At 43.7% G+C, this 26347-nt stretch overlaps 9 protein-coding genes and 1 non-coding gene across 10 annotated transcripts; 7 read left to right on the top strand and 3 right to left on the bottom strand.

Moving 5' to 3' along the window:
• Positions 1-5298: 5298 nt before the first annotated feature.
• On the top strand, positions 5299-7481 carry P153DRAFT_364874 (uncharacterized protein). The gene has a single exon (XM_033667695.1). It carries the CDS (start codon positions 5471-5473, stop codon positions 7013-7015), a length of 1545 nt encoding a protein of 514 aa, XP_033525653.1. The 5' UTR covers positions 5299-5470; the 3' UTR covers positions 7016-7481.
• A 124-nt stretch (positions 7482-7605) lies between these two features.
• On the bottom strand, positions 7606-9005 carry P153DRAFT_374197 (carbohydrate-binding module family 50 protein; the record flags this gene model as incomplete). Its single annotated transcript, XM_033669506.1, has 2 exons — positions 7606-7620; positions 7896-9005. The coding sequence occupies 2 exons, from the start codon at positions 9003-9005 to the stop codon at positions 7606-7608; spliced, it is 1125 nt and encodes a 374-aa protein (XP_033525652.1).
• A 523-nt stretch (positions 9006-9528) lies between these two features.
• On the top strand, positions 9529-10931 carry P153DRAFT_311533 (Zn-dependent exopeptidase). Its single transcript, XM_033664807.1, has 2 exons — positions 9529-10182; positions 10246-10931. Exons 1-2 carry the CDS (start codon positions 9635-9637, stop codon positions 10760-10762), a joined length of 1065 nt encoding a protein of 354 aa, XP_033525651.1. The 5' UTR covers positions 9529-9634; the 3' UTR covers positions 10763-10931.
• A 3920-nt stretch (positions 10932-14851) lies between these two features.
• P153DRAFT_286725 (uncharacterized protein) lies at positions 14852-15315 on the top strand (the record flags this gene model as incomplete). Its single annotated transcript, XM_033663486.1, has 2 exons — positions 14852-14965; positions 15031-15315. Coding segments are annotated over 2 exons (399 nt in total), but the record flags the coding sequence as incomplete, so codon positions are not given.
• A 603-nt stretch (positions 15316-15918) lies between these two features.
• Positions 15919-16620, top strand: P153DRAFT_276144 (uncharacterized protein; the record flags this gene model as incomplete). The annotated part of the gene is made up of 2 exons (XM_033662941.1): positions 15919-16003; positions 16298-16620. Coding segments are annotated over 2 exons (408 nt in total), but the record flags the coding sequence as incomplete, so codon positions are not given.
• A 1764-nt stretch (positions 16621-18384) lies between these two features.
• On the top strand, positions 18385-19426 carry P153DRAFT_394618 (uncharacterized protein). Its single transcript, XM_033671325.1, has 2 exons — positions 18385-18626; positions 18686-19426. The coding sequence occupies exons 1-2, from the start codon at positions 18509-18511 to the stop codon at positions 19312-19314; spliced, it is 747 nt and encodes a 248-aa protein (XP_033525648.1). The 5' UTR covers positions 18385-18508; the 3' UTR covers positions 19315-19426.
• Positions 19427-20082: 656 nt separating this feature from the next.
• Positions 20083-21314, bottom strand: P153DRAFT_311529 (carbohydrate esterase family 4 protein). Its single transcript, XM_033664806.1, has 4 exons — positions 21125-21314; positions 20890-21028; positions 20372-20815; positions 20083-20318 (listed from the first exon to the last, which is right to left on the bottom strand). The coding sequence occupies exons 1-4, from the start codon at positions 21230-21232 to the stop codon at positions 20248-20250; spliced, it is 762 nt and encodes a 253-aa protein (XP_033525647.1). The 5' UTR covers positions 21233-21314; the 3' UTR covers positions 20083-20247.
• A 956-nt stretch (positions 21315-22270) lies between these two features.
• On the bottom strand, positions 22271-22344 carry P153DRAFT_t40. Its single transcript has one exon. It is a non-coding gene; the product is annotated as a tRNA-OTHER (tRNA).
• Positions 22345-22701: 357 nt separating this feature from the next.
• Positions 22702-23205, top strand: P153DRAFT_383371 (uncharacterized protein; the record flags this gene model as incomplete). Its single annotated transcript, XM_033670223.1, has 2 exons — positions 22702-22991; positions 23106-23205. The coding sequence occupies 2 exons, from the start codon at positions 22702-22704 to the stop codon at positions 23203-23205; spliced, it is 390 nt and encodes a 129-aa protein (XP_033525646.1).
• A 754-nt stretch (positions 23206-23959) lies between these two features.
• P153DRAFT_355088 (uncharacterized protein) lies at positions 23960-25002 on the top strand (the record flags this gene model as incomplete). The annotated part of the gene is made up of 3 exons (XM_033666551.1): positions 23960-24347; positions 24459-24478; positions 24844-25002. The coding sequence occupies 3 exons, from the start codon at positions 23960-23962 to the stop codon at positions 25000-25002; spliced, it is 567 nt and encodes a 188-aa protein (XP_033525645.1).
• Between the last annotated feature and the right edge of the window lie 1345 nt (positions 25003-26347).

Genomic DNA, 26347 nt, shown 5'->3' with positions numbered 1-26347 from the left:
TACTATAAGTATAAGTACGCTATAAACCTAAAATAATAGGCTCTTTCTTAAAGTCTAAAGTAGAATATAAAAAAAAAGAATTATAAGTTCTTCTTTTACTAGATAAAGTAGACTTATTTAGAAGTATTAATAGCTATAAGTATATAATAATTATAGTAGATTTAAAGATTTTTAAGTTTTAATAGTTAAGTAAGTATTTTATTTTAATACTTTTATTAGCTAATTAGTATTACAGTATAAGATTATAGTTAAGGTAGTATATATATAGATTACTATTTATAAAGTTTATAGTTTTTTTAAACTATAGCTATACTTAACTATAGTATATAGCAGATTTCTAATATAGATAGCTAGTTATAAGGTTAATAGCTAATTTGGTTTTAATCTACTACTTATCCTAAATTAAAATTAAATTTTTCTAATTTTTTTTTTGCGTTACTACTATAGGTAGGTACTTAATATAGTATAGGCTTATTCTTCTTTTACCTTTAATAATCTAGAAAGTAGTTAACCTTAATATAGAAAGCTTAGGTAAAAGCTTATAGAATTATTATACTTTCTAAATAACCTTAAATAATAAGTAAATTATATATATAGTAGATAAATTAAAATAGTAAATAAGAACTATAGTAGATAGCTATTAGAAAGTACTAAGATAAACTTATAGTAATCTTAATATTATTTATATATTATAGCTTTACTAATTAAACTCTAAGTTATTACTCTACTTATAAATTATACTTAGAAAGCTAAGCTAATTATTAAAAATTAGTAAAATACTAAATTAAATACCTTTAAGATAGTGCTCTTTATATACGTAAATATTAGGCAATTACTTTAAAGTTTTTATCTATAAGATAATAAAGTCTTTAAGTTATATTATTATACGTAAGTATTAGCTAATATTACTACTATTTAACCTAAGCTTTTAACCTTTCTATTAATATTTAAAAAGCCTTTAAAATCTGTTTTACCTTAAGATTTAGTCTAATTAGTATACTAATTAATACCTTGTACTTATTTTTACTTAAGTTCTAGTTCTTATTAACCTTTTAATCTATATTAATTTTCTTCTTATACTTATTACTATTATTACTTTATTATATAAGGTATTACTATATTAAGTATAGATATTAACAATTAGAAGTTTATAGATAAGTATAGGCTTAAGCTACTTATTACTATTAGTATATAATTATTATAAACGTTTATATTAAACTTATAACTTAATTTTACTAGCTACTATAGCTAAATCTTCTCCTATAAGCCTAGTAATAACAGCTTACTGCTTTTCTTTTTTACCTTTACTTTTAAAAGAATAGCTAATTAATTTTACTAATACTTTTTTATAAGTATTATATAAAATCTATTTAAAGGCACTACTATTACTATATAGGGATTATTAAGTATTAGTATAAGGTCTAGTACTTTTACTACTTTAGCCTACTTAGCTTACCTTTTATAAAATTTATTTATATTAGTATATATTAACTTTCTAGTAAATATCTTTTTATTTTTAATAAATACTATTATACTTAGATTTTAAATACTTATCTAGAGTTTCTTAGTAAGATTATATAATAAATAACCCTATTAACTAAGTACTTTGTTAATTATAAACGTAAACTTATCTTAGATTTTTTAGCTTTTTCTTAAAATACTTTACTTACTTTTTTTTACTTATAGTTATATTTTAATTTATCTTTTTTAGTTACTAAAAAAACTAATACTTTATAGTATTATTTATATATTTAGTAGTTATAAGTACTTTTCTTTTCTATATTTAGTAAAGTAGTTTAATTTCTCTAGGTAATAATACAATTACTATTACTATAGTTACCTATAAATAGCGTTATAGAATTTATTATATAACCTTATTAAGTACTAGCTTAGTAATATAATATAAAATAATTTAAACTTTATACTTCTTAAAACTAAAACTTTTTATCAGTAAGTATTTACTATAATCAAGATATATATCTAATTTATTAGTTAGATTAAACTACTTTTTATACTTTAAACTTATTAAAAAGTTATTCTTTTAGAGCTAGTAGTAAGCTTCTTATAAGATTAGTAGGCTTCTTTTTAATTACATTTATTATATATTATATAGTTAATATTTAAGATAATATAGTATAGGTATAGTTATTAAATTAAAGTAAATAGTAGGTTTTAGATAAAAGACTTAAGGTAAAAGAGTATAGGTAGCCTATATATATATATTACCTACTTTGTATAAATAGCTAACTCTTACTTACTTTTACTACTTATTATTTTAAATCTTTAATAAGCTTATCTAACTATTAATATACTTCTAATAATACCTATATATTTTATTTTTTAATTATAATATTTTTGATTTACTCTACTTTAATAGCTAAAACTAAAAAGCTTAAGATAGATACTACTACTACTAAGAAGCTAAAGAAGAATCTAGCTTTAAAAGCTCTATAAATAACTACTATAAAGAAATAAACTAGTAAAAAGTAGATATTAGGAATAAAGAAATACTAATAGCTCTTAGCTATAGCCTTTAGAAATTTTAGGAAGTACTAAAGGTCTACTAAGCTCTTTATTTATAAGTTATTATCTTTTTTCTTTATCTATAAAATTACTAAAGCCTTACTAAAAAGTATAAGTATATACTATTAAAAAAATATACTTAAATTCTTTTTAGAAGTAATTAAGTTAATTCTTATTAGTTATTTAAAAGATATAGTTAAGTTCCTTCTACTAATACAAGTACTATACTTACTTTAAAAGATTAAAATATTAATACTATTTATACTATATATGTTACTATTTAGTAAAAGAACTTAGTACTAGTAAGATATTACTATAGTAAGTTTAGTATACTAAAACTTTAGGTAAATATATAGATTTATATATTTAGCTTTATCTATATAAGATTACTTAGATTTATAGTTTAAAAATAACCTTTTATTTACTTTAATAATTAACTATAATATTTACTATTCTTAATCTAAAACTTACTAAGATGCTAACCTATATAATATAAAATTCCAGTTTTCTAAAAATATTTTAAGGTAGATATAATATAACTTAACTTCTACCTAGGCTTTATATAACCTTAATATAACTCTAACTTACAACTAGCGTTAAAATATTAAGTTTAAATTAGGTTAGAGTAGACTATATTTTAAGTTAAGGTTAGGTAGGAGTTTAGTTATACTTGTGTAAGACCTAACTTTTACTTAATTCTAATATATTTACTAGTATACTAAAGATACTAAAGCTATTTAGTCTATCTTATAAGCTTAGACTTTAGTTTTACTTCTATTACAATCTAGGCCTATTATAACTATAATAAATAGCTAATAAGAATAAAATAAATAGTAATAACTATATCTTAGTTTATAGTAATTTTAGTTTTAAATTATAGTTCTTCTTTACTATACTTAGTCTAAGTAGGTAAGGTAGATTTAATATATAATAATATATTCTATTATAACTAGTCTAGCTCTAATAAGCCCTAGTTAGGTTCTAAAGTCCTAAATATACTAGCTATTATAGTTAAAAGTTAAACTTCTACTTTATCTCTTACTAAGAGCTAGTAAAATATTAAACTAGTATAACTTAAGCTTATTATTTTAGGTCTATAGCGTATTTATACTTGTAGTATAGGCAGATAGACGTAATATAGTAAGAATTTAATATAGTAACTTAGTATAGAAGCTAATACCTAGCCTCTTTTTATATAGTAAATTTTAGTAGAAGTATATAGTAAAAGTAAGAAAGAGTTAATTAGCTATCTCTTAATAACTAGCTGTTTAATATACTAATAAAGACGTATACTTAAAAGCCTAGGCAGCTCTTATTTAAAGTTTAACTTAGTTATAAATATTAGATTAAATTATAAACTATAGCTAGGTTATAAAAACTCTTTAATTAACTAGTAATTTTAAATATATAACTAAAGTAACTTTAGTAGAATTTATAAGTAATAATAGTTTATATAGATAAGCTATTATATAAATATTCTTTATACCTTTATTTATCTATATTATCTTTCTTTATAACTATAATTATAGCTAACTAATAATATAACTCTATTAGCGTAGCCTAGATGTTTTTATACTATATCTTAAAGTAAACTAATAAGTAAAAATTAAAGTAAGTAATTTTTAGTACTAAGGTAGTACTTTAAATATCTCTAGTAAGATCTTTAACAACTTAGTTAAGTAGTAAAAAGAAATAAAAAGTATTACTTAGTATAATAGTAATACCTTCTACTTAAAAGATAAAAAAATTTTATAGTACTTTAAGCTTAATAAAAGATTTAGGGTATAGCTTTATAAAGTTTAAGTTTAGCTCTTTTTTATATAAGTTTATAAAACTAATAGAGTTTTCTTTAATACTTAGCTTTTAAAATTTAATAATCTTACTACTAAGTAGTATAATAATACTACTTTAACTAAGAATAAGAGCTACTTTAAGTAAGCTCTTAAAGATCCTAGGTATACTACCTAAAAAAAAAGAATTATAGTAGTAATCTAGAAGGTATAATACCTTACTACAGAGATAATTAATATAGAATAAGGATAAAGCTAGAAGTAGCAGTAATAGTAATAGTAATAGTAATAGTAATAGTAATGGCAATAGAAAGTAGAGGGTTATAACTAGGTTAAACTTTAGAATAAAGACTAATAATTAATTAAAACACGTATACAAAAATATAATAGTAACGTAACACATTAATCTCTATCCTCTAGGGATAACTTAGGCTTATATCTAGGCTCTACTAGGTTATATTACTTATAATATTTAAGACTTAGCTTTTTTCTACTAGTTTAAATAGCTAAGTAGATATTAAACTAGTAGTAAAAGTTACTTTAAGAGTAATATACTATTAATAGTCTTATAAATTTCAATATAATACTAAACTCTTACTAGATTTAATTTTTTTATTCTATATAGTAATTTTCTGGAGTTTAAAAGCTATTTTACTTTTTAATTTTATATTAAAATAATATATTCTATGTCTTATAATAGGTAGTTTTATTAGTCTTAAAAGATATGTAGTTTACACTGTAGCTTCTTTCACGGTTACACAGCGCTAAGGCGCCCTAGTATGTTTTAATTAACTGTTGTTATAAGTAGCTATTAGATTGTTGTAAACTAAAGAATATCTACGAAAATAGAGGAAAATAAAGAACACCCTGTTTTCTAATTAGAAGAAAGCGTTTTCTTGCCAATCAGGTCGCCAAGTGTGCCTGTTACAATGCAAGGCAACTGGGTGCTGCCTAGACACACACACGGACCTACCTACGAGCGACCCCACACCTTCAGTGGGCAAGCTCATGCTGGGATCGAAGCGAACAGGGGGACCCCCCGGGTATATAATGGCCGTTCCCGCTCGCATCAACTCCACGTCCTCCTTCACTCTCCCCCACCCTCACCAAGCAAAGAACCAACTCCAACATTGCTCCATCACGTTATAACAATCAACATGCGGCATTGTGAGACTGACCCAGATTTCGAGAGTGAGCTCTTCGAAGAGGTCAAGGCAGCGTTGAACGCAAAGTTTGGGGTTTCCCAATATGCTCTCCCGCTGCCGCTTCTCCTCGTCGATGTATTTGCGGAGACGCAACTGCTGTGCCAAGAACCTGCGGAGGAGACCATCGCCATTAGCGCCCACATGTCGGTGCGCATTCGTGCCTTTTACGAGCAGATGGCCGCTGCCTACAACGGGACCGAGGATCCGCCAGCCAGCATCGGCATCAAGCTCGAAATCCAGCCGCAGAACTTTGAGCCAGAGGCGCCAGAATGCCACCATCGCAGGTATCACTCGCGCCGCCTGCAGCTGCACGACCCCGAGACACTGCCAGATCTGCCCTTTGTGAGCAGCCTGACCATCAGGTCAAGGTCGTACGGCTCCGATGCCGAAAACGCGACAGACATACGCCCTCTGTCTCCCCTCGTGCCGCTGCAGTGCCTTGTCCACCTGCCGGCTGTCCAAGAGTGGAATGCCCCCTGGTTATGGGAGCGGCCCATGCCCTCCCCCATACCGAGTAGGGTGATGCGCGAGCACTACACCTGGCCGTGGGAGGGCCCCCTGCGAGACGCCCGCCACGAGTTCGGCGCCGCCATCATGGACCAGGAGAAGCACCTCTGCGGGAAAAGGATCCCCGCCAGTCTGACCAGGGCCTCACTGCACTTCTGGCCTTTCTTCTCGCTCCCCAAGCAGGACCAGTCCATGGCCCGGCCGAACCTGATCCATCCCGCGGAAAAAGACCCGGTGTCTGTCGGTCTGTGCAAGCTCGGTGCCCAGCTAAGCCTGTTCGATGTGCGTGCTGTCGTCACTCCAGACCTGTTCCCCAGTCCCGAGGCATCAACCGACCATCAGTGGTCACAGATGCGGCGATTCCGGCTCGAGTTTCATTCCCTCCGTCCAGACGGGCGGTGGTACTTCGTTGGCCCCGGTGGCGAGGATCCGCATGACTCTGAACAAGGAGGATACAAGATCTCAGACACCGAACACTACCCTCGCGAGACCGACACGGACGAGGACATGGACGTCGACGCCGAGTACGGCGACAACCCGGACAACGAGTATGATTACTATCTAGACATGTTCCGCACCGAGCCCTGCAGGGAGCGCATCGAGCCCCTGCTTGCGGCGTTTGCCAAGTCTCTGTCCCGCGACAATATGCCGAGCCTCGTGGACGCCGAGATATTCACGCACCTGTGGTGGGTTCCTTCAGACGACATAGAAATGAAGGAATATGGTCTGCCGATGAAAAAGGGCCACAGATGGGGTGTCAAGTTCATTGCTGGGCGTGATAGTAAAAAGCAAAAGGACGGCGATGCTGCTGCTGCGGCACCATCACCACCGGTTGTGCAGTGGCAGGTTGGTGACTGGAGACCCAGCGAGGAGGTCATGAGTTTGTTCGAAAGCCTAGGACGGCAGGAGTGGCTCGACCTCGAGTGGCACAGGTATAGATGTTCGGCGGGGCGCGACCTACTGGGAAACAGCGAGTCTTCACCCATATAGTCGGGCGGGCAACCAGAATCCTTTGTTGGGGATTTCGAGAACAAGTGGTCTGATACCTTTTTAGAAATGGCGGGTTGAACATGCGATTGCAGCAGCCGGGAGGGCAGGAACGTAAGCTCATTATCATCAAGTATCCTGAGGAGTTCCGCACATGGTCATTTCGGCAGATGCTCAAGATAAACAACTACTACTACTGCGTCTATTCCAGCCTGGACAGATCTCAAAATGAGAATGCAGGCTTACATGTCGTGAATGAACGTTCTTTGAACTTTGAGTGATTCTGTAGCAGTATTTGTTGTGAAACGTGAGGTGGTTGTGGTGGTGAAGAAGCGTTGGCCGATGACCGAAGCAAGCGTCCCTTGAGATCATGGCTTTGCCAGTAGCGAGGCGGTATACAGAAATGGCCTCCTGAGGAGCCAGGCGGTAAATGCTACAGCTGCAGCAAGCACAGTCCTTCCTCAATCACCACAGACGTCGCCCGGATTGCCCGAACAATAGTTTCTACCGCCAACAAACCATCAAATCAGAAAAGTCCAAAGTCAAGCTCTTTTCGAGACCAAAGAATACAGTAGTGCAATGAATATCTAGAACTACTCACGCAGCCCCTAGACCAAGATAAATAGGACTAAAGGTTCATTTAGTACAGGCTAATCCATACGCTCTCCAATTGCTGCTGCTAGTGGAAGTCCAACAAGAAGAAAAGGACAAAAACCGAAATATGATGGCAGGATATATAGACACTGTCTGCAGGGGCAACAAGGAAAAGTTCCCAGCGGATTAGGAATAGAGGATCTCGTTGACGATGACGTTGTCGTGACGCCGGAGCCAGCCCCAGATACGCCGACACAGTATGCCTGCCCCAGCTAGAAGTTGGTAATACAATCCTTGAAACAGCAGGGATCCAGGCGTAGAACTGATCGACTGGGTTGCCGTTGTCGCTGGCTAGAGAAGCACAGCTATCGCCTTCTGCCACGACGTCCCACTTGTTACAGTCGACACGTTGGCCGGTGTGCGTGGGGGCCGGGGCGGTAGTCTTGGCCGTCGTCGACGCTGTGGTTGAAGCAGGCTGCGAGGTCGTGGTGCTGATGCCCTGGCCCTCCCTGTACATGCAGTACGCCTGTCGCAGCCAGAAGTTCTCGGAACAGTCGTCGCTGACGGCAGGGTTCCACTCGAGGAACGTCGCAAGGGATATTCCAGCCTTGTCTGCGACGGACTGGCACGAGTCACTGCTGTACACGACGTGCCAGCCGCAACAGTCTTCCGGTTGGCCCTCGTGTGTGGCCGCTGGCGGCTGGGGTCCGGTCTCGGTCCCGGTGGGCTCGGGCTCCTCGGTGGTGGTTTGTGTAGGTGGTAGACCCCAGGAGCCGCAGTACCGTAGGCCGACCTGGAACACGCATGCTGGGTCCGTGACGTTTGTCGTGAGCGAGTTCCAGGCGACGAAGTTGTCATAGTCGACGTTGTAGTTGGACGCTGCAATTTCGCAGTTGCTGTTCCAGTAGCCGAACACGTCAGGCGAGTATCGGTACCCATCGTCCTTGAAGTGGAAGGAGCGACTGTCCTGGACGCCCGTGGCCAACGGGAGCTGGGTCGGTCTTGGGTCCAGGGTCATGGTGCCGTTGGGCAGCATGGTGGAGGAGACGCCGGTAAAGGACTTGTTGGGGTCAATGGTGACGGAGACGTAGTTGTTGATGTCACCGACCGCCTGGATACAGTAGCTCTCTTTGGCAAAGAGGTTGGTGTAGTTGGAGTTGACGCCTGCGTTGAGGAACGTGAAGTCATCGAGAGAAATGGCAAACTTGATAGTCACCAGGTTGCAGTAGTCGCCGGCCTCGACCTCGTACCAGCGGTTGCAGGGCATGTCAGATCGAATGGTAGTATTGGAGGGCATCGGAGCAGTAGTGGTGGGCGTCGCCGGAGGAACATCCGTCGTCCGGGCGGGTGGCAGCTTGGGTCCGGGTCGTTCGATGCAGAGCGTGGTGCCTTTCATCATGTCGAGGTTAGAACAGACCGGGTTGATGACAGGATTCCAAACCAGCAGCTGTGGCTCTGTCATATTCGCAGCCGTAGCCATGGCTTTGCACGTCGTGTTGGTGATCCTGAGACTACCTGAAGTTGGTAACTCGTACCAATGTATATGTAAGAACTTTTATTGAGATAGTAGCTTAGGGTTCAAGAAAGGGAAATGTATTCAAAGTCCACCCTGATATAGATACACGAAAAAAAAGGTACTCTATAATCAATGATAGCAAAGTATACATTACATACTTATACATATCACAATGTTCTACTTGTATGCAGAATAAAGAAACAAGGTTCCTGAAGAACGCGAATGAAGTTACTACTAACAATATTATAGATAACTATCTTAACTCAGTAGAGTCTTAGCACCGGTGGCGACTTACCTGTAAGTAACGTTAGTATTTCGGTAATTGTGTGGATTCGGTAATGGCGTGCATTATACGCACAGACACAGAAATAACGTTATTTAATCAACCTAACGATAAACCGAAACCTCTATTACAACTTATACTTAAGTTTGAACTCGAGCATCACCATTCATCTCTATCAAAGTCGTTTTGTTTTAGTTCCTCCCAAAGCTTTTGCTACAAGCTATGGACTATGTCCGTCCTTCTTGAACATCCGGTCGTAAAGCTATTAACGTCACTTATGTCTATCGTTAGCACTAGCGAGCTTGAGCACAACATCGGTGTGTTTCTTGAGCAATATCTCCAGGGCCTAGGATATACTGTCGAACGTATTCCCATCGCGCCTGGGTCTACGCGTCACAATGTCTACGCTTACATTGGTTCCTCCCGTAAGACACGCGTGCTTCTCACAGCTCACATGGACACCGTACCTCCGCACGTTCCGCTTCTTATTGATGGCGATACCATCCGTGGAAGGGGATCTTCCGATGACCTAGGCCCGCTAGCAGCTCAGATCATGGCTGCGGAGGAGTTGAGAAGGGAAGGGAAGCTTCGGACGGAGGGAGATATCGGATTGTTGTTTGTAGTTGGCGAGGAAAATGGTGGGCATGGGATGATTGCCGCAAATGATATGGATCTATCCTGGGAATCGGGAATATTTGCTGAACCAACAGAGAGCAAGCTTGCGAAAGGTCACAAGGGACAAGTGGCCTTCGAAGTCATCGCCTCAGGCATCGCATGGTAAGTTTCATTTCGAACCGAAACATCGTGTAGAACTGCTAGAGTTAACGAAACATTTGTTAGTCACTCAGGGTATCCTCACCTTGGCAAAAGTGCTACCTCGATTCTTCTTGCCGTATTGAACGACCTGTCTGCCGCAAGTTGGCCGGAGTCTGACCTGCTCGGTAATTCAACATTCAACATTGGAACTCTTGAGGGGGGAGAGAAACACAACATTGTCGCTCCATCGGCCAAGGCGCTCTGCGAAGTCCGCATGGTATCTGACCTGCCCGGTATCAAAAGTAAAATTGCACGTATAGTCTCACAGCATCCTGACGTAAAGTTGCAGTTTGTCTTCGAATATCCTGAGGCTCTCTTGGACTGGGAGATAGATGGCTTCGATGCCGCTCCAGTGTCCTTTGGGACTGATGTCCCTCGCCTCAAGACCGCATGCTGTGACAAGAGAGTCTTGTACGGACCAGGGTCGATCCTAGTAGCACATGGGGCGGACGAGTACATTCATGTTCCAGAGCTGATCAACAGCATAGCTGGATATAAGAAGCTCGTTCTTCACTTTCTTTACCAGAACTTGCGATATTGACACCTGACCTTTGGAGGATATAGGGCATAAAAAAGATTCATCTAGATACGCTTTCGATATCATTAGGGATCAAAGGATGATCACACATCAGATACTTAATCTTCCTCTGTGAAATTCGATTATAGAAATCTGTAGGCTATTCTGGTGCTCTTGATTGTCTAAATTTCTGTTCTTGACAGCACATTCCACGAAGTTAATTGTCTTATTTCAATTGTATCTTTTCTTTCCTTTTAATGAGTTTTACAAAGCAACTGTTTGCTTACGTTGGTCTCGTTAAGCGACTAGTAAAACGCCCTCTTCAAATATCCCAGACGAGTATTGAATCGTGCATGTGACCATGTTCATGATGTATAAGTCAAATTCTGGAGCATGCCATCCCACGACTATGCAAACTGTGTCCTAAATTGCGAGATTCAGCAGGTCGAACTCGTCACACGATAGACTGGTGGAGTATGTCCCGGGCTTACTCAGAGTCGTTGAAGAAGCAGCTACAGGCTTATTATGCATTGCCGATATTATTACGTATTAATAGATAACATGTAACCGTCTTTAATTGTTTACTCGAATAACGTGTTTACATCTTGTCTACATGGCGAGATCCATACTTATACGATCCTTCAGCCATATAGAGCTGGTTGGCTAGACTGGTACATTCCAAATCGATCCCCCTCGCCATGTGCGTTCTGGTGGCAATTGTAAGACAGACTGAAGAGTAGTGTAGCTCCAGTGAGATGATAATGGAATGAGTCAGTTATGCCTGTCGAGACAAGTACACATGCATGTCGTTGACATTCAAGGTGTGTCTTTCAGGTCCGTGGGTTAGTGCCTCTGCATCAAATGCTTGTAGTGCTCATGTCATCGATTAAGTCCAGAACTGTGACCGTTTGTACCGTGTTTCTAACGCTTATGTCTCTTCATGTTTGCGAAAGATGGTGAGAGGCAGCGCAGGTTTCGCCAATTGTGGCCAGGATAAGGTGATGGCCACTAACTGCGGTAGCTTTGTTACGAGCCGTCGCAGGCGCGGCCTGCAAGCGCACCACGTTGCCATGCCATTAATAGCACTTGTTGTGTCCGTGTATGCGTCGACGTCTACTTGTGTGTTGGTGATTGTCCCCGCCTTGGTAACAGGCAGAGCATCGAGACACGCAACCCTGTGCAAGTGAGGGCTGTTGGTGGCAACGTCGACCGCGTTGAGACGCGAACGCATTCAAGGCGACATAGGTCAGCGCGCCGCGGGCGGCATCGAGAGCTGAGGTTTGGTTGCGCTTCGTCTTCAAAGCCAATGTCATCAGTGACGACATAGGCGCAAATAGATGAGAGGGCAAGTTCGAATGCTTAAGGATCGCAAGGCGATATGACAGAACAGTTTCGCATGAGCTCTGTGCGCGAAGGTCGGGCTCGTGTCAGCAAAATCTGCCCGACTCGATATGAAGTGTTGTGAATAAGCTTTCAAGACGCTGTAGTCCATGGCACGGTGGTAGTTGTGAATGCTCAATGAGATGAGATGCGTTCAAGGCGTTGTCGTTCCACATCACGCTCAGCCCGATTCAAAAAAGGGTGGGGCTGAGTAGCCAAAAGGTCAGCTGATCAAGGGCCACAGAGTTCATGATATGCCTTTCTCCTGCCGCGTCCATCTTTTTTCCCTCACCTTCGCAGCGCGAGATGTTTTGTACAACTGCATTCACCTGTGATGATTGCTCATCGGGCTCTCTCACGGAAATCGGAGATCTAAGCGACGCTGTGGAACACGCGAAGAATTACCTGTGCTTCTACGCGACCGATCTACGCGCTCACCAGCCCCCCGCATATTACATGCACTCTTTCCCTCAGTCTTTTGGACGGCCAATTCCTCTCTCAAAAGAACAAACAAAGGCTCTAGGTTAGGTTATTGCAACATATATCATATCTTCCTGAACAGGATTGTGGGGCAAATGCAAGCCATTGTTGCCCAAGAGTAGCCAATCTGTGCTCACGGAGTCGCGACCATGACCATCCCGACCATGCCACGTCGCAACCAACACCGATAAGAACACGCAACCATAGCTCGAAAATAATTGGCACCTACGGGGACGATCGTGTTCCAAAACTTGATGTTGGCATAATTTGCAATGCAGAGGCGTCCTGCACTGCGCTGTATCAGCGATGCTGGCTGGTTGCCTCAAGATGCACCACTCATTTTCTGCCTTCGCAGGCTGCGCGCCAAATACAATTATATCCAATCCATCCACATCGGACTGTTGTTGGGTTTGCCCACACCGCTGAGCAAGAATGGCTCGAAGCCACAGCATTGCAAGCGATTGAATGAGTCCCGCGGCCGCTTCGTAAGTCAAGCAAACTCCCAATTGGCTTCAGTCGACCCTTGAACGGTTGTGCATAAAAATCAGCCACCCTATCGTCCTGCGACCCGTGTAAGTACAGTATGGCTGCACTGTTTCCAATTCTGATTCTACCAACTTCTTTCATCTCCGTCCAGCACTTTGAGCGATGAGTCTCAGCATTGATGCGCCCGGATCGAAGCGGCAAAGGCCTCTGGGTATGACTTCGCACACAGACTTTTACTTTCCGACAATCACTCCTACGCTATGCTCTACGTTGTCGAGCAGTACATCCGACTCTTGCTCCTGGAGATCACGCGAAAGGATTGATAGCGTTCATGAACCAGACGGCATAGAAAAGTCAGACGTGTTAGCGTCCCTTTCCGCCGACCCTGATTATAACAGCGATGACTCGATGGAATCCATCACAACTCCTTCGAGCGCAAACGAAAATGTATGTCTACAATTTGCCAACTCCATGTCAGGAAGTATAGAACCCACCGCTAGAGACAACCTGGAAACCTTGGAAAACACTTCTAGCTTCCAAACAGGCAAGCTTTGCAAGGCCTGCAAGAATATTCCTCTCCATGAATGTTTATCAGCACCCGTTTCCAAAAAATACGATGTGCCATGGAATCTAGACCAGAACCGTCACAGTCTCGTATTCTGCAAAAGCTTGTCCAAGATTTTGAAGAACCGTGGAATTTGTAAACTTTGCAAGTTACTGTCTAGGAGTGTAGAGCAGCCAGAGTACGACCTGTTGAAAGCAGCCCATATCAGAGATCACCTGTCCAAAGACGCAAAGTTCAGGAACATGGCGAGCTTCGCTGAGGCGATCAAGAAGAACAGCGACGGGGACGGCGAATGCGTGGGAGAGGCCGGTATCTGGCCCTTCGGATACGCTACAAATCAACAGCAAAATACCATCACAACGCAGCTTGAGGCGAAAAGACTCTTCACAGCAGCTGAAGACCGCGACATAAAAACGACGAGTTTGAACAGCGAAGAAAACATGTACGAATCCAACGATAACAATGACCTCAAAGATCTTTGTGTCGCGCAAGGTGACTCCGTATCTCCGAATTCTATCAACAAAATCGACAGACGTTTAGGCAAGATTGATAATACTATGCAAATAGCCAAGGAACAGCCGTCTTCAGTGCAGAGGAAGAGACGGAAGCGATTGCCCTGCATCTTCATGTTGAGGGTGTACCGAAAAGAAGAGGAGAAAGCGGGAGCGTTGAGTGTGCGCGTTTATGGACACGGAGGGGCATTACTGGCCCCACTGAAAGAGATATGTCATTTTAGTATGCGATTTGAAGGCGACGGAAATCCACGACGTTTCGAAGAGCAGATATGGTATAGCAGGAAACTCAGAGACTACATCGATATACGGTTCTTCAAGCAATGTATCACGGCGTGCGAATCAATGCACAGTCAAGAAGGTGGGTGCTCACAACTGCTGTGCGAACCGCCGCCAGCATCGACCCTAGATGGTCCAGTCACCCTTCGATTGGTCGATGTCCGGAGGATGCGTGTAAAGCTATTCTCTTTCCAGGACTTCACTCGACCTCAAAACCCCCTGAAATACGTAGCTCTTAGCTATCGATGGGGTTCTCCACCGTTGCGCGAGGGCTGGGTGAAAAAAGATAATCCAAACCCCGACGTACCGCCTTCAGAAAGGATATACTACGAGCACATGCAGACCGGAGAGCAGAGTTGGGACCCCCCGGGAGCTACCAAACTCACATCATACAACGAGACCTTTCTATCCATGGACGACAGCTTGGAGCATGCCAATGTATATATTTCGAACACCGTAATGGATGCTATAGAGGTTGTTGCACGTCTCGGTCAGCGATACTTGTGGGTGGATGAGCTTTGCACGGTAAGACCATCCGTACACGCAAAGTTTTGAAGACAAATGTTGACTTCAAATGTCCTCTCTATCAGGTGCAATCTGGTGATGACGAGGACAAAGACACTAATATGGAGCGGATGGATCAAATTTTGAACTACGCGCTCTTCACGGTCATCGTCGCTGATGGCTCCCATGCGGATGCCGGCATCAAGGGCATAGCTTCTAGGCGAGATGTTGGGCGGCAAATATCCGAGGACGGTATTCTTAAAAACGCGCGCATGGTCTTGCCTGTCAATATCAAGATGAGGTTTGAGCAGTGGGAAGAGAGGGCATGTGCTTTTCAAGAAAAGCTGTTATCGAGGAGACTGCTAGTGTTTGCTGGAGGCTTTGCAATGTGGCGTTGTAGAGGCGGGATCTGGAGAGAGGATGTCAACGCGCTGGACGGTGACAAAGCCTCGATATCGTTCCCATGGCTTCGCTTGACTTCCGTGCCACAACCTGATACGACGCCCTTCGCTCGAGCCGGGCTGACAACTCGCATTATCGATGAAAGTGTTCGCTTGACAAGGGTACCAGCAATGGAACAGTATATTGAGTGTGTAGAAGATTTTAGCAGGAGGACCATCGGAGGTAGCCGGGACGTTCTCAATGCTTTTAGAGGCCTGTCGAATATTTTGACGTCGAAGAGTCACCTCAATTCACCCATGAGACAGGGCTTGCCGAGCTACTTTTTCGACGTAGCCTTGCTGTGGAAGCCGAAGGAGCCTTTGAAGCGTCGACAGGACGAGTTTGACGATGAATCAAAGGCTATTCACCGCGCCCCGCCGAGCTGGTCATGGGCAGGTTGGGAGTCCGCAGAAGCCCGCACGTATTCCGGCGTCAATGGGGGAGCTGTTCATTATGACGTACCATTTGATGTTGGGGCAGGGGGTACGGCTTCGAAAACTGGCATCGTCCTTCAAATTTGCAAAAACAGAGTTGGCGAAGAGCGCATTCGACCACGTAAAGGTACATTTTACTGCCTCGATGGGGCACGGACATCTCTGCATGAACTTGGCATGTTCAGTGCGCCCGGGATGCAGACCATGGGCTTCAGGGATTGGGATTCATGGCAGCCTGCTGCCGCCCCCAAGCCAAACTTGGGAAACGTGATTCCTCTACTCGATGAGCGACATCTAGTGTTACAGACCGAGCTCACAGAGATCATCATCGGCGAAGACTGTTGGAGAACCAGCGTTACTAGGAAAGTTGACAAGGATGAGCATCGTACCACATTCTTCACGTCTGCTGACCCAAGATCAACATCGAGCGGTGGCATCTCCGACACCGCACCATCACATTCCGGTGTGACTATGGAAGTGTCACACGAATACTGGATCAACATCCCCGCTCAAAAGGCCGATGACCCATCACAGCAAACGAGGGCGACAGATGTGAAGGACAGGAAGTACGCACCGCCTCTGCTCTCAAGAGTCGGCGTGCTGAAGTTGGACGCAGACTTCCATGCCGGTAGCCTAAGAACTGTCAAAGCAGTTATTCTCTCTGAGGCTCAATACCTCGGCAATGAACCGACGCCTGATGTTCTGGGCTATCCTCTGTATAACATTATGCTTGTCCGCAGGGTTGGAAAGTTCGAGGGGCATTCTTTTGCGGAAAGAATTGGGACGGGCAAGATCTACAAGTATGCTTGGCGAGCTGCGAAGCCAGTCAATAAGGTCATTGTCTTGGGATAAGTTGGGTGTCAGAGATAAAACTCATGGAAGCCAAGTTTGAAGTAAAATCATTGTAAGATTGTTGCGAATTGGTAAACTTCACTTCGTTCTCATTGGCTCTAGCAACTTGCAGTATTGATTTAATCAAGTCATTCGAGGTTTGTGTTATCTGTCGTGATGCAATTATGTGCTCCTTACCTGCACTACACTTTTTGGCGCAGTGATTCTTTTAACCTGTCCTACGCTCACCTGTTATATTTGTTTAGATATCGAAAATCTTGATTACGATTTCAACTTTGATCTCAACCGCTCGAAAGAATTTCTACTTGACTGAGAAATATCGTGGATATAGGCGTCTAGTCTTCCAATGGCTGTACAGGCAGCGAAGAATATAGAACAGCAATTGTCGAAAATCTTCCGGAACTCGCGAGTAAAAGGAGAATAAGAGGATAAACATACCCTAAAAGGCATAAGGTTTGTAGTTTTTTTAGTTCTGGCAAGATCGTGAGGGGAGTACAAAAGGGACAAGGACGTACAATTCGAGAATCAGACCAGATTGGCGGATTGCCAGGAGCAACTTCCACGACAAACAAAAGACCTTGAGCTGCTGGAATTCTAGACAGGGAAAGAAAAGTTCAGAGTAGATGTGTAGACCAAAAACTTGCGACTCAGCAGGATGTGTCGCGACTCGGGACTAAACAAGGCAGAGATTGCCACAGGATGAGAAAGGTCTGGAGTCAGGGTTAATCAACGTCAGTTGGCAAGTAGAATACTTGAAATATCGTAAACTATGTTCTCAGCCTCATATTCCAATTGAATTTGGTCATAAGTGCGTTTTTTTGAATGAAAGTAACTTTGATTAGCCTGTTACCCTACATCACTTTTGGTCATTTTATTTAGCTTCGTTGCCTTGCGTTTCCACAGTTGCGAGAAGGCGGTTCTTCGCGGTTCCTCACATTTGTTCTTACATTCATTCTCAAGGGACATAGGTCTCTTGCCTCAATCAACCCTGTTACGTTTCTGATACTTGCCTAGTGTGACATCGAGCAAGCCTCCAAGAACCAGTCAAACAGCATTGGCAGTCCGCTCAGTTAAGTTAAATATCGAACTTCATTACAAGGCTGAACCCGCTCAAAAGGTCTGTCATTCATGTCTTAGCCATCTATTGCCCATACACAAATCTACACATCGTGGGACCTGTTGTTTCAACGTGCCATGGCTTGGAGTGTAGGGTTACGATGTGACTGCAGGAAAGCGTGAAGACTTCAATATACGAATTTAATCAACCTATTCCAAGAAACAACATATTAGTCAAATTAGGGTTTGAATAAGAACAGGCGACAACTCGAGGTCTTCATACGTCTATCGCTGATACCGTCGCTGTTACTGCGGACAAAGTGAGAGGAGGGGCGCAACTTTGCAACAAACCGGGAGTCTTTAGAAAGGATTGCGGCGTTGATGGAACGAGATTTGATGCGATCCATTCGGAAATGTGTGCATACTGAGATCACACGATTCTCGTATCGAAGGGAGTGTTCAATGCCTCATCTATCTTGGCGTTTCCGCTAGATTGGAACCGAGTGGATGCCTAATAGTAGTCATCGACAAACTGCAAGGGCATGATCGAAATTGCAGTGTTCTCGACCTATCATGATGCCTGTCATGACTGGAAGAGCTAGCTGCAACGGCTCACCGGCCTCCGATAGAGAAACTCCATTGACCTCAGGGGGAATACAAAAGAAGCGTTATCCTAATGTACTAGCTATAAATTTTCAATATCGGTCAGTCCTTGACAGTGACGGTCTTTAATAAATTCTTTTTCGGAAAGTTGCATACCAACGCACGTACGCAATTCCTCATGCTAAAAGCATCGCGATCATCTACATTCATCATGCGCCAGTCCGTTGCTCTTCTGTTTATATTGGTCGGCTCCGCATGCGCCGAGTCCGTGCTGACCTACTTCTTGCCTGGCGTTGGTTCGTTCGCCCCTGCATTTACTACCTTGTATGACAACCCATAATGCTAATCATTTCAGGCGAAGGCGATGAGTCATTCATCCTCGACCCTGTGGCTTCCATAAAGACTTCAAGCCCCTCGACCACCGTTTTCGCGCTCGGTTGCCCATCCTCGGTCCCCTCGCACACTACCTGCGACTGGTCGTCCTACGCTATCGACTACACCATCATCTCTTCAACACACTACGAAATTCACGTGACTGAAGATGTTGGACAAGTGTCTGCGGGTTATATGTGCGATTATAGTTCGCTGAAAATGACGTGTACAGTCAGTCAATCTGGCGGGAATGATGCTTTGATGGAGCCGTTAACAGTCGTCCTTCCGGATGAGGAAAATGGCCTGCAGTTGACCTTTGCAACGGCGACAGTTGTTGAAGAGGGAGTTTTCTCGAGCGGAGGGGTGAGCGCAAGTACTAGGGCTGCGGCGAGTACCACGGCTGCAAGCACGGGGTTGAAGACAGCTAGTGGGTCGGCGCCTTCTCCGACAAGTCTGCATTCTGGATCTGGAGTGTCGGCGACGGGTGCGAACACAGCTATAGCAAGTGGTTCTGCTTCTGTAGCTGTGAGTACTGGTGCTGCGGCGAACTTTGGCCTCGAGGGTTCTGCGATTGTTGCATTGGCTGGGGCTGCTGCTTTGAATTTCTGGTGATGCAACATATGTAGCTGCCTAAGAACTTTGAAAAGATTCCAGATTTGGTACAGTCAACTTGGAATACATGTTGATCTAGATGTAATAGTTATAAAATTAATCTATTTTTTACCCAGTTTTCAACGCTTCACACAATTCGTGGAAACGTTTTGTCGTAACTACCTGCTCAATCATATCTTCCGCTGATTCATCTGTATTGACCGCCTACAAGACGATTCTCTATGTCCCTTTCTGCGTACTATCACACCTTCAACTACGTGCGTACTTTCGTACGATGATCTTGGATTAACAATGACTTGACTGTCTGTTGCATCAAGTTTTTCGAGTCATTGATGACCGAAGTTCGACTTCCACTAACACCAAAAAGGTGTGCCATCAAGTGTGGTCAGAGCAGGCTGGTTCAGGTTAGATGCAAGAGTCGGAAAGCGATTACTACAACCTATAGCCAGACTTCAACCAATTTGTCTTCGAAGTTCAAGAAAACAAAGATTAAATTAATAGACCGTGATTGAAGGATATATACAAGACTTTTGGGCGTGTAAGTTTGCTCAGTCTTGGAGATGAGAGTGCTGATGCCTTGGTGTGCGAATATCTCCTCGACTTTGTATTCTTATCAGGATTGATCAGTAGTGTTAGTGGTCAAGTCTAGGAAAGCACGCGTATCATTTGAGTACTAGCTTGACAAACGGAGGAAGCTAGATCTCCGATGTACTCTGAGTATCATAACACGTTAATATCCTCGACAAATGAGTGATAGAGTAATGGTTGATCATATATGTGGTTTTCTCATCCCTTTTGAAGAAAGGGTGCAGATATAACACTAATATTTACATTGGAACGAAGGTAGTCTGCACATTCATCAATCTTGTATGCAGCATCATCGAGAAGCTAATGCCACTTCTCGTCCCCACTCGGTTGATCTGCACCGAGAACTTAACAAGTAGTTGCGCCGTTCGCAGTACCAGCCTTGTACGCGCCAGCCGCCGTATCGCCAAGGCACTGAGCTGTCGCACAGTCAAATCATGTACAAGGTGTTCAATGAATGGATTGGACTTACCAACAGTGACTATCTTCAGATTATTCTGTTTCGCCCAGTTAATCAACCAAGGTGTAAGAGTGTTTACAGTCGTGGCATAAGTTTCATGCATCAATGGGATATGTCCGTTGCCACCTGGACCCGCCTGAACAAACTTCTGCTCGCTCTGCTCTGGCGTCAGGCCATTCCAATCTCCAGCGTCGACATCATCGGTGATGACCCTGTACCCTAGGGTCTTCATGGTCGGCAGCACGTTGCCGCCCGTTGCGAGATATGGTGGGCGCATGTAAGTTGGCTTCACGCCAATGATGTTGATCAAAGCTTGTTCGACACGCGTCATTTGGGTTGTGAGGTCGGCGGTGGATAGGGAGCCGAAGTTAGAGGGGTGGGTCCAGGTGTGTGATGCTATTTGGTGGCCAGCATTGTAGGCATTTTGGAGGGCACTCTTGTAGTTGTAGATACATCCTGTAGGTGTCAGAGAAGGTCGATATGAGCAGTGTGCAAATCAAAAGTGCAGACGGAGAGATGAAGCGACATACCGTAAAGAGTACCAGTAACGAAGAAGGTTCCCTTCGCTCCTCCGGCATTGAGGGTGTCAACGAGCTTTTGCGTGTATTGGTAGGGACCATCATCGTATGCAAGCGCGATTTGACCAGGTGCTGCGCAATTTTGAATAACCTGTGGCACAATGAGAATGGGAACAGATTCTACAAAAATTGTGGTTCGAAACTCAATCTTGAAAAACTGCCATAAGCAGAAGGAAAGTCGACATACCACACCAGCTGCCGGGCCTGCTCGTTTGAACATCTGAATAGGATCAACGAGCGGGTAGGCAGTCGAGACAGCGACCAGGGACGCGACGAAGAAAGTTTTGATGCCCATGATGCTCTAGTGTAAAAATCCAGGTATTCAGTTGATGTATCTTGTTGCTTGGTGCATCTTGAGTTTATATACAACTTCCAATGATGGGCAGGGGAACTAATAGCGGGCCATGAAAAGCCTGTCTGCGCTTAGTTTGTTTACAGTAGACTACGCTATTTAGCCGCTGACCCAATTGGGAACTCTGTGATTTATCCGGTCTTAGAACGGGTGTCTACTATGCTCGGTTTGAAGGCATTGAGTCATGTCCTGGAGAAGATCTCAAATTAGATGCAGGATTGTGGGTGTCGCTGCGTTGGTGGAATGATGATAATATCGCAATTCGTGGCTGATTGTGATCCCTGCGTTTATGCGACACATGATGTGGGAACTGCATTGGGGTGTTTTTATTCTACGGGTTTTGCTTGAACGCTTCTTGTCAGCCTCATAGACCAATCGCTCAGAGCCTAGACGTACGCGAAGTTACATGGATATTGTGCTATCAGGGCAACTAACAAATGCAACGAGCTTGCCAATCACTCTATTATCCAGCATTATAGGCAAAACTCTGTGATGCAGTCATTCCACGGTCATGGGTACAAAACCATGATGAAACCGAAGCTCATTTTAATATCCGAAGGTGAACAGCGCGCGACGCACTCGACCCGGATAAAACAAAAATGCGGGGAAGCCGCTGGACCGTGGACTTTGATCCCGTATCGACGAAAGCGGAGATTAATGTAACCAAGAGGCAAGAAAAGAAGATTACTCATGACGCATTGATCTTGTGGCAATTGCGATGACTGTCGCTACAGCGCAAGATGAGAATAGGTCATGAAACCTTGCCAGGGAGCACAAGTCCTGAACGGCACATCTGGCCAGAGTCATGCTTCATCACTGACGCGTATCTGATCAAACAACAAAAATGAACGCAACAGCGGGGAAGGTGTCAAGGGCAGCTGAGAAGTCGTAAGGGGCCATGACACACGCAGGAGCAAGCGCTACCTAAGCTTGATGGTAGCTACGATGCTGGGCAAGGCAACGAAGGAACAAAAAAACATTGGGGCACGCCAGGAATCGAACACTGGATTCTCAGAAGGAAGATATCTGCCGTCTTACCATTGGACTACATGCCCGTTACTAAGTTTGCTGGAAGTACAAAAACATACGACAGGGTCCCTAGATTGTTCTGGGGATTAGTAAGCCGCACCAAATCGCCGAAATCGTCTGGGCACTGTGGTACTACAACGGGGATTCGCTAGTAATGCTACTGTGGCACGCAACGCACGGACCACCTATCCGTTTGTGCATGGGAAAAAAGACTGCAAAAAGACATACACGAGGAGAGCGAAGGTGGGTGGCTTGCCAATGATGTGTAAAGATATCGGTAATTCATCACATCAGTCACATCATGAACGCAATTCAACACTGTGACCAACGCTTTTCATCACCATCTACTGTTTAAAACTCGCACTCTGCTAGAATGTCAGATGATGAAGAGCGCCCTGCCCGCTTTGCTCATCCTCGCACACGGTAACCAGGTTTGCAAGTGGGAGTGTCCGCCCAATCTAAACCAGCAGCCACGCTCTACACAACACGTATGTGGTTCTCGCCTTATCATACTTCCTTCCTTACTTGCGCCGTGCCATGAAGCGCCTATGTATGCGCGGGGCTATCGTGGGACTGGAAGTGACGCGTTGAGGGCGCTGTGCGTCTTTGCATGGATGGAGGAAGATAGCGTGGCGCTGAAGTTGTCGGTCGAATCGACAGAGCTTGTTAAACCGTTAGTCAGAGGACGGGTGCAATCCTCACGAAGCGCTTTCGCATGAGCTCACTCGTCGACTGAGTCTCAAGACATCTCAGGTGGATTCGCGCCTGCTCTGACAGTCGTGAACAGGTCGGGCGTCGCATCACGTCGCATTCAAGAACCGGAAGGCTTGTCGGAGGCGGCGCTTGCTTCCATGATCGCGGACACATGGGAAAGAGCATCTGGATAGGGGTCTGGTGGTCACCATTTTGTACCGGCAGGGCAATGCGACTGCAGGAGATGGACCGACCCCTTTACGGAACGGATTTGAGATGACCATGACGTGAGTCTTGGCACAGCATGGCGCCCCACCTCGTCCCACATGGAAGACACGAGCCCATCATCAAGCAGCAACTAGTCCTCACACAAACAACACCACGCGCCCAACAGAAGAATGGAGAAGATCGCTGAGCTTAATTCACTCTTCATAGAACTCTCGGCGTGTGCAAGATATCGAAGATCGACATGTCGAGGTTGTTACAGTCTCTTCTCAGATGTGTGTTACATCTTACGCAAGAGGTTCGGTGGCGACATTCCAGGGATCTAACATGCACAGAACCGGCCATCAACACAAATGCTGGCAAAGCGACATCGTTTATTCAATCGAAGAGGGGGATGATGAAATAAAGTGGGACAGCGTAAAGGGAATCTCTTCTGTTCATGGCGCCTATATAGATCAATGATTCTTTTAGCACTGGTGGTGCCGTAAAGGGCACAGGTTTGCTAATTGCATAGGACTCGCGCAAGTCTCAGTTACGGACTGACCTTGACGTAGGTTTTATCACTTCACGACGACAAACGTCGCTCTCGTGTTCATCACACCGACACTTGAAACGAGGGGGATAGCGCAAGAGGCCATTCACTGACCGTTTTAGCATAATAACAAACGACATGTACGCTGAACAGCCAATTGAAGGCGCCAATGCCTACTCATCAGAATTCTGATGTACGGCAAGACTGATGTCAATACCGTTGAATTTAGTCGGCGTACTATTGAGGCTATGCAACCGAACACGAGCCCGATCGTCGCGCGAGACATTGTCATGGATGTAGGGCATGCACAGACAGAGGATGTCGATGTCGACGAAAGTATATTCGTTGTTCATCATCATGCGTATACAGCGAGTCTGGGCCATACAGATCTCATTACCCGGCTCAATGTTGGAATTGACTTGCAGATGCTGGTCGATCTAAACGCATTTGAGGGGACAAGTGATCAATACGTTGCTGTGTTCGAGAAGGTGGATTCGAGGTTCGGTCTCGGGCCATATATCCAGACCGTGAGAATCGCGCCCGCTGAGATGAAACGGTTTCGAAGGAGTGAACTGGATTGTAAGTACGTCTTGTGCTGGTAGTAACGTCGATGATGCAGTTATCTAAATTGTTGTATCAATCCCTGTGTCTTCACGTGGTCTAATTCAATCAACACTGATATCGTCATAGCTCACAGTTACATGTCCTGTGTATGAGAAGCATTGTCCTTGCAAGGTACACAAGTTCTTGTATGCCCTCCAATCTAGTCCTGATATCCAAGTGACGCTCACCACATTCCCTTGTTACTGCTACTGGCCGCCTTCCTCAAAGTTTCAACAGCAGATTCCCAAATTTTATTGAGATCAACCCCAAAATCCCCCCACGCCCGTTTGATGTCCAGGTTGATTGACCCGGTCCTTGAGGTGAACATGACGTCCGCACCGTTTTCGCCCATTCTATACATACCGACATGTGACTTCCCCAGTGTCAATTTGATAGCGCCTTCGAGAAAGAAGTTGAATTTGCAGACACGTAATGACTTCTGTTTTTCGGTTATTGCTAGAATGTTGTATAGTACTACACCAGCTTGAAGCCAGCCGGTGCGAGACGTGTGAGAACCGCTGTAGTTAGCAGAATCACTAAAGTCAAAGATAGGGATGTTGAAGACATGAGCATTGCTGGCCGAGAGGAATCAAAGCGTTGGCCGGGCAATAATGCGGGACGTGTTCTCTGAGATAGCGTCGGGGAGCAGAGATGTGAGAATGAACGAATTGGGTCGCTGTGGAGTGCAATCAACCTGCGGTGTTCGTCAGAAAGAGTATTGAAAAAGCTCGAGGCCTGGAGAGACATAGCAAGTATCAGCAGGGAACTTACCACAAGATTAAACTACTACTTACTGGAGTTAGAGAATGTTAGCATCGTCGGTTTAGCCATGTTCTCACCTGCGGGTATCTGCGGCTGCTTATTGAACGAATTTTGAGCTCAACTGGACGCGTTCCCAAACCATAGTCTTGCAGGACCCTTTTCTACAATGGCTCAACAGTTTGCTACATGAATGAATCAGCGTCGCATGCTTCTATGCATAGAAATCTTCGATATCACCAGCAAACTCTACTCCGACAGCCCCTCCACCGATGATAGCAACCCTTCTACTCGACTTGATCGTGTCCTGCAACGCTTGAAGCACATTGCATGCACTCGATCTCTCGATAGCCAGAACTGAGCAGGAAGCGGCTACGAAGATCCATTCACAACTGCGAGGTAAGCGTAGTCAACCTTTTGTCTGGACGCTAGTTTTACATGAGTTTCCGTGAGCCCGACGGTCTTGACTTGGATGCATGTAAATATGCCCAGTGGTGGGCCATTTGCTACTTGAATATACGGGATGGAAGCCGTGTGCTCGTGCCCGGTCACGATGGAGAACGGAGGAAAGTTGAACGACATGTTTGGCGTCGGGGATGTCGCAACGTGTCTAGCGGTGAAGCACTGCAGCGGCACGCTGAACAGTAACTCTGCCCAAATAGGGAAGAAAAAATGCGGACCCTTTGCTGACCAAAATGATATCTTTTGCTATTAACATAGTAGGCTGCTTGCTGGCCGGATGTCGAGCACTGAAGACATGCTCGACAAATATCGCGGTTGTTGGAATGAAGGTAAAAAGGAGAAAATGTTGAGTCAAGTTTACTATCATGACATGAACTGCAAAAATGACTCAAATACAGTATCTCTTCTAGTTCGAACTGGGAGTGGTGTCCTAGGTGTAATGAAGGTGTTCTGCCGCTTTGAATATAGCTAGATACTTAAGTTTGGTTCGAGACCGTGTTCTGCGGGAAACCTTGAAACTCCCTGTGGAGCTTGGCTAAAACGTATAACAAGAAACAGTCGTAGGCTTTCGTCTGCCTTGCGAGAATACAAGGTCATGGTGAGCATGAATCACCTATCAACTCTTGTCGTACTTTCTGCTCGACGATTCACGCCTGGATCACTGTCTTGTGTTCTTCTTCTAAGTTGCGCGTAGGTACTCACTTCGCAAGTGCAGAACTATATGTGGCGTTGGGAGGTAGTTTTGATTGCATAAG

This window comes from Dothidotthia symphoricarpi, assembly GCF_010015815.1.
Source record: "Dothidotthia symphoricarpi CBS 119687 unplaced genomic scaffold P153scaffold_6, whole genome shotgun sequence".
Taxonomy (NCBI): Eukaryota; Fungi; Ascomycota; class Dothideomycetes; order Pleosporales; family Dothidotthiaceae; genus Dothidotthia; species Dothidotthia symphoricarpi.
This window is presented reverse-complemented; position numbering and strand designations above follow the sequence as displayed.